The sequence below is a fragment of the Lactuca serriola genome, chromosome 8 (assembly GCF_051521515.1).
Source record: "Lactuca serriola cultivar US96UC23 chromosome 8, Lser_US96UC23_V15, whole genome shotgun sequence".
Lineage (NCBI taxonomy): Eukaryota > Viridiplantae > Streptophyta > Magnoliopsida > Asterales > Asteraceae > Lactuca > Lactuca serriola.
This window is the reverse complement of record NC_136415.1, coordinates 103770945-103778444: the sequence shown is the minus strand read 5'-3', so window position 1 is coordinate 103778444 and position 7500 is coordinate 103770945. Positions and strand designations below refer to the sequence as shown.

The 7500-nt window shown below is 33.7% G+C and overlaps 1 protein-coding gene across 1 annotated transcript; it reads left to right on the top strand.

The window, feature by feature from the left end:
• The first annotated feature begins 363 nt into the window (after positions 1-363).
• LOC145068635 (nucleotide-sugar uncharacterized transporter 1-like) lies at positions 364-4429 on the top strand. Its single transcript, XM_079015629.1, has 7 exons — positions 364-811; positions 2634-2767; positions 2843-3051; positions 3187-3280; positions 3370-3536; positions 3625-3795; positions 3889-4429. Exons 1-7 carry the CDS (start codon positions 721-723, stop codon positions 4196-4198), a joined length of 1176 nt encoding a protein of 391 aa, XP_078871755.1. The 5' UTR covers positions 364-720; the 3' UTR covers positions 4199-4429.
• The last annotated feature ends 3071 nt before the right edge of the window (positions 4430-7500 follow it).

Sequence of the window (7500 nt, the reverse complement as noted above, 5' to 3'; positions counted from 1 at the left end):
ACGAAATATATGCTTTAACCCTGTAATAGATTTTGAAATACCTTTATGTCAACTATAATCATCCTCTCACCAACTCTAGAACAACTATAATATCGATAATGTCGTTTTACAGACAAAATGATTGTTTTTAAAAACAATAAAACCTTGTTTATTTTTTTTTAAAATTAGCTTGTTGTTTAGATTTAATTTTGTTAATATCACTTACAGCATTCTTAACAAAAATCGTTGTTACTGATATTAACACAATAATCTGCCGTTAAAAAAAAAAAAAAAAAAAAAAAAAACTAACAACAATCTATAATCTATAAATAAAGAATACTAAAAGTATGTAAATATGCTTTAAAAACAATTTTTGTAGGTTGATGGGTTGATGCGCTAAAGCACACTAGTAATGGGAGAGCGATAGAGTCATATCGTCCTCAAAGTCGTCAAATTCCCAAATTCAATCGCGTTTCTGTCGGTGGGAGCGCGTGATTTCCTCCGTATCTCCGCCTCTCTCTTTCCCCACCACACTTCTCTGCTTCTATATTTCGTTTTCAGTTTTTATAATTTCTTTAATCTAAATCGCCACTTGGTTTGGATTTTGTTTTTGCGTGGTCCGAGTTGTCATAAATTGAACAATGCAGCACTTTTGACATGAATCAGAGTTTGTTTCAATCATTCGTACCAATATAGACAAATTTAGGGTTTTTGTAGCTCAGAGCAGCCAGCAGGGGAGCAATGCTGGGTGGTAAAGCGATGCTTAATTTCCTCACTAGAAAAGATGTCAGAAAAATCCTCAAGCGCAAAGACAGCGATGCTGGTGAAAGAGGTAATCCTCCCTCCCCTTAAGATTTTGTTTGTTCAGTTTGTATAATGCTTAGCTGATACGCGACACTAGTGAGAAATGGCGATTAAGAACGGAAAGATGGTTGAATTAAATTAAATTAAATTCTTGTTAGTGGGCTATATAAGAGGTTGAGTGTAGTCGTTCATCTGCTCCACTTATATAGACCTTCCTTATATGGGTTTTGAACAACTAGTGGAGTAACATAAAGTTTTAGGTCAATTTCTCGATCTGCTTGAATTATTTGAAACTCCTTTATGTGGGTATTGAACAATTAGTGGAGTAATGCAAGTTTTTTGGTCGAATTCTCGATCTGCTTCACTTTTACGACATTCCTTTAAGTAGGCGTTGAATAATTGATGGAGCAATGTGAAGGTTTAGGTCACGTTCTTGATTCGCTGCACTTATTTGACATTCCGTTATTGAAAAAGTCATGTAAAGTTTTAGGTGAAATTCTTGATCGGCTGGACTTATTTGTAATTCCATTTAGTGGTTGTTGACTAATTAATAGTAATCTGAAGGGTGTATGAAGGTTGAGTAAGCTAGCCTCTCTTTCCATCTATGGGTATGATGTTATATACAGAAATAGACTCTTATGTATCACTCAAGAGTCTAAAGAATAAGTCTGTTCATTTCTTGATTCTTTCGAGGATATGATTTGTGTTTCAAAGAATTGAAGCAAATGAAATTTAAATTTCTGTGTAGATACCTTATTTAGTAGCAATAAGCTTGATTCTTAGCTGATGAAATCGATTCTTTTTGCTCTATCTTGATTGTGCATCAATTCTTTGAAATTCAAGGGCAACACAGCTAGTGTTTCTTTCTTTTATGATAGAGAAAACAATCCACTCCAAGTAAGAAGCAAATGAAATCGATTTCTATCAGGGTTGTAGGTAGTAATTAGTTCATGTTATTCAAGATAAGTTTGATGTTATGAAATAACCCTAGTTTAAAAATTGGGTAAAATAGTCAATATGTTATAAAACTAGGATAGATAATGCTTTGTTGTTCCCTTTAAAGGTTGTTGATTTTAGCTTTAAATTTCTGAAAGCTACATGAGCATGAAAAATACTGCTTCTTTGGTGAATAAGTTATACTTTGTCCTATGGAAACTGTAAAAAGGTTTTGCTTAAATAACATGTCTATTGTCTAAATTACCCTTCAATGACGAAAAAAAACAAGGGAATCTTTTTGACCGATATTGATGACATTTAATCATGACAATGGGCAAACAAACTTTAGGTTGAAAATTTACCCAAAAAAGTAAAATGTAAAAATCAATGTGACAACATGAAAATGCTATAGGGAACAAAAATCTTCTGTACAAATCTGTTTCCTTTTCCAAAAATTCTAATACTACAAAAGCATTAAGTACTATCAATGTAAATAATTTTGGCATTATGAATGTAAAAAAACAATTTGGAAACTAGTACCCTTGACTATCAAAAGTTTAAATTATATTCTTATTTGCATAATGTAGCAATTATCAATTTATTATTGCTAAGTAGCACACACACACACACATACATATGTAAACAATAAAAAACTTATTAAAAGTTTAAGAGTTGGTGACCTACATAATCTTGAAATTCTTAATGCATTTCACCTTAAATCGTACAAGAATTGAACTCCATGCTCAATTCAAACATTTTTTTCTGGTTCTCTTCTACTTGTTTTCAATCATGGAAGTCAACTCTTAGTCAAACATGTTGTTAGAATAAACAATAAACTAGTATTAAATCCCAAACAATAGCTAAAGAAAAATCCTATTATGCATTTTCTTGAAGATCTTTCCTTTTTTACACAGGAAGAGCAATGGAGGAACTACGGGCTTCTTTATTTAGCAAGTTTAGACGTCAACACCAATCGTTGTTGGGACCCACTCTTGCTCTTACATTCAATTTTGTTGCATCCGTTAGTATTATCTTGATGAATAAATTGGTAAGTTAAGGTTTCATTTGTCTCTCTTGTTATATGCTATAATATTATTTACTCATATACCCTTCTTGTTTTCAGGTACTTGTGAAAGTTGGATTCAATTATCCAATCTTTCTGACTTTTATTCACTACATTTGTAGTTGGTTAATAATGGGCATCTTGAAGGCTTTATCTCTCCTCCCTCCACCTCCTTCCTCAAAGTCAACCAAATTTTCTTCATTGCTTGGTCTTGGTATAGTCATGTCACTCTCTACGGGTCTTGCTAATGTTAGTTTGAAGTTCAATAGGTAATTCACTCAAATTGTTCTTCAACTCTTTGCATCTTTTGATATAATGGCTGTTTCTTTTTGACTTAATGGGTTAAGCCAAAAAGACTTTGCTTAATGTATTAAGACACTAACAATTAATGTTTTCATTATTAGTGTTGGATTCTATCAAATGGCTAAGATTGCAGTAACCCCAGCAATCGTTTTAGCAGAATTCATGCTCTACAACAAAAGAATATCTTTCCAAAAGGTAACTAACTAACAACTAATAAAATATTGTCCTTTCAAATTAAGTTATCTGTACTTGATAAAAATAAAATAAAAACTTTAATATTTCAGGTGGTTGCACTTACTGTAGTGTCGATTGGTGTTGCTGTTGCCACTGTGACCGATTTGCAGTTCCATTTTTTTGGTGCTTGTATAGCAGTTGCATGGATAATCCCAAGTGCAACTAATAAAATATTGTGGTCAAATCTTCAACAACAGGAAAGCTGGAATGCATTAGCGTATGTTATGTTATGTTCCTTTACTTTATTACAAAAAAATATATATTTTTTATTTATAGATTTAATTAACACGAATGAATCTGTGTAGGCTTATGTGGAAGACAACACCCATCACTCTCTTTTTTCTAGTCATGATGATGCCATCACTTGATCCACCTGGCGTTCTTTCATTTGACTGGAGCTTCTACAATTCTTCCATTATTGGGGCTTCTGCTGTTCTCGGCTTCTTGCTTCAGTGGTCTGGTGCTTTGGCTCTCGGGTAAGTTATCGGAATGGAATGTTCCATTCCATTCCAATCCCAATTCCAATTCCAATTCCATCCATCTAAACAGACCCTTATAATTAATTACAGGGAAACGTCAGCAACAACTCATGTTGTTCTTGGACAATTCAAAACATGTGTGATTCTTTTAGGAGGTTTCATTATGTTTGGGTCAAACCCAGGGTCAACCAGCATATGTGGTGCACTCACAGCTCTTGTAGGCATGTCTTTCTACACGCATCTTAACTTGAAGAGGTCAGCCCAACAACAGTCAGGAAAAACATCTCCCAGACAACAATCATCAGCATCATCATCCACATCATCTTTTTCTTTACCAAAATCAAAACTTGGAAAAGAAAATGGAGGAGATATTCATGTTCATGGGGACGAATCCGTCTAATCATTAATGAAAACACACATTCACACTCACACTCACACTCACACTCACACACACCCATCAAGGAAATTCTTTAACTTTAATTGTTTACAAGTTGTTTTTTTTTTTTTGTTGATGTTTTAGATAGGTGTAGGACATTAGGATTGTAAGATCGGGTGCATGTAAATTGGGCTTGTTTTTAGATATGGCTTATTGCTTGCTGTTTCAGTTCAAATTAATCTCATTTTTTGAGTATGCAACAAGTAAATGTATCCCTTTTTGTTATTTTTACACTTTTCCTAGGCCTTAAAAAAGAAATAAAATGAAACTGGATCCCACCTTGAGATCAGAATTGTAAATCCACTGTTTATTGAATTTAGGTTTTGAGAAAAAAAACGACCATATCAAGGAGACGTAGAACAATGACTCAAATTTTGAGCATTTACAAAAAATAACCACCTAACTGATTTTTCAATCCAATGTCATATTTTAGGTCGTTGAATCATATATATTTTCAATTTGCTATGTTTCTTTAAAGTTTTGTTAGATTTTAGTAAAAGCGAAACATTTCTTTTTTGAAATTTCAGATTTAATTATCTGATTTCGGATATGTTTTGAAATTATTGAAATATATTTTCTTTTTCGAAATCTGATATGTATTTTTGTTTATCAGAAAACATATTTTTAATATGACAAGTAGTTTGAATAATTCGTTTGAGGCTTTCATCTTTTCCAGAAAAAAAAATGACATAAAGTTGTTCAAAGTAAGTCTTGGATTTATTTTTAATATAACGTAAAATGGTTCGAAATAAGTCTGAAAACTTTATCTCAGATATGGTGGTTATTTTTGACTTTATGTAAAACCAAAAAATATAGATTATTTCCATGCATTCTAAAATGTAATATCTAAATATCCCTATAATTAATTTTATTATTAATTTGTGTATTAGCTGTGCATGTGAAAATTTTATTATTTGAAGTCAGTTCGCATGAAGATGAAACATATGCATGTTCATTGGGCCATTCTTGATGCACTTTGCATAGACTATCATTTTATTTTTTTGGCAAAATGCTTTCTCTCGGATTTTTTTGAATATTAATATTTTTCAGAATAGAAAACAAAACAATTGTTTGCTTAAAACACAAAAAGCATATCGGTGTGAACCATTTTATGTTAGTTTACCGAAAGTTATACAAACCGGTAGCCATCAATCGTGTCATGAACTTGATAACCAAATCAATGTGACAAGAAACAATCCCGAAGGTAAAGTTTCACGTAAAATAAGACTTCAAACGAGGGAACGTAAGCATCTAGGAATGATGGTGCACCGAGAGCCAAACGCACGAAATTACAGAAACATTCCCTATAACGGTGGAATGAAATCATCCCGGAATATCATCAAACAATCTCTCTAACTGGTAGTGTCTTTATCTGCAAACCCAATCTTTCTAATTGGTAGTGTCTTTACCTGCAAACCCAGTAAGATCTTCATTAATTTGATGTTGAAATCTGCTAGATTATATGGAAATATCCCCTTGATTAGAGCTCCATGTATATATCAACATATACGAGTACAAGTTACAATAAGGTCCCTATACTATAAAAAGTATAAATAAACAACCATGCATTTATATATGCCTAAACATATATCTATCTAACACACTCCTATGGATCGCATGAGGTTCTCGTATGTTCAAACTATCTATGAAGTCCAAAAATAGTTGTGTAGAAAGATCATTTGTAAATATATCTGCATACTGATAGATATATGCAACATAAAGAACACACACATGACCAACACGTTCCCTAACAAAATATAAATCTATTTCCAAATCCTTAGTTCTTCGGTGCTAAACTAGGTTTCTTCGGTGCTAAACTAGGTTTGAGGCTAAGTACATGACACTAACATCATCACAAAAGATGACAATAGCACATGATAGAGGGTGAGATACCTCAAGGAGAATATTCTATAGCCATACAGCTTCAACAACTACATTGGCCACCGCCTGGTCCTCGACTTCGACGCTAGAGCGAGACACACCATGTTGGCATTTGGAAGACCAGGGGACAAGATTATCTCCAAGATAGATTCATAATCCAGAGGTAGATCGAAGTGTTAACGGAAAATTGGACAATAGAGTAAGAAACCAAGCGTTCCACAACCGATAAATTAATATGAATGCCATACATTAAGGTACCCTTACGATACCTCAAAATACATTTGAGAGCAAAAAATATTGTACACGTGGGCATGCGTAAAGAGACATACTTGTTGTACAATATAAGCAATATTAAAATGAGTAAAGGTCAGATATTGAAGTTCTCCCGTAAGGCTTTGGTATAACATATGATTAGGAATCAACTTACTAGCAACGAAGAGCTTGGGTTTTATGTTAGCTGGAGTGCTGCAAGGGGCATGTTGACATGTTAGCACGTGCAAGTATCTCCTCAGAAAATGTAATTTGAGATAGAAAGAGACTTGTTGCACTGCGATAGGAAATAATACCTAGGAATAAAGATAAGGGACCTAGGTCATATATGGGTTTCATAGGATAATCGAAAGATGAAATTGGTGATACATAAATGTGAAGAAGTGAGAATAATGTCATATACGTATATGATAAGGTAGATTGTATCATACCCACGTTGATAAGTGAACAAAGAACTATCACATTTCCTTCTAAAAAACCCTACAAAGGCGATGTAGACAACAAAGCATTGGTACCATGTGTGTGGAGCCTGTTTAAGATCATATATGCCCTTACGTAGACGAACCACATGATCTAGGGCAGTGGCGAAGCTTGAATATTTATGGGGGGGGGGGGGGGGTGAAAGTATAATATGTATAAAAATTTGAGAGTAGGGGGGACATCATAAATTTTATATTTTTAGGCCTAATATGTATAAAAATTAAAGGGTAAGGACTACTGCTAACAAAATAATCAGAAGGGGGGAGGGCACAACCCCTTCTAGCCCTAAGAAAGCTCTGCCCTTGATCCAAGAATTGGGGATGAATATACCCAAGAGGTTGACGCATGTAGATAGTTTCAACAAGATCACAGTAAAGGAGTGGATTTTTCACATCCAGTTAATGGATGGGCCAGTTTCAAGAATTAGAAATGATAATAACAATATGAATGGTGGCTGGTTTGAAAACAAGACTAAAGGTGTCATCAAAATAAAGGCCCAAATGTTAAGAGAAACCTTGGGAAAATGTGACATCCTTTGAATTAGTCAAGGAGACTCTTAATGTCAAATTTATGATGATAGAGCCAACAGAACTGACTATATTAGCTGATTGAGATTTGGGAACAAGATCCCAAGC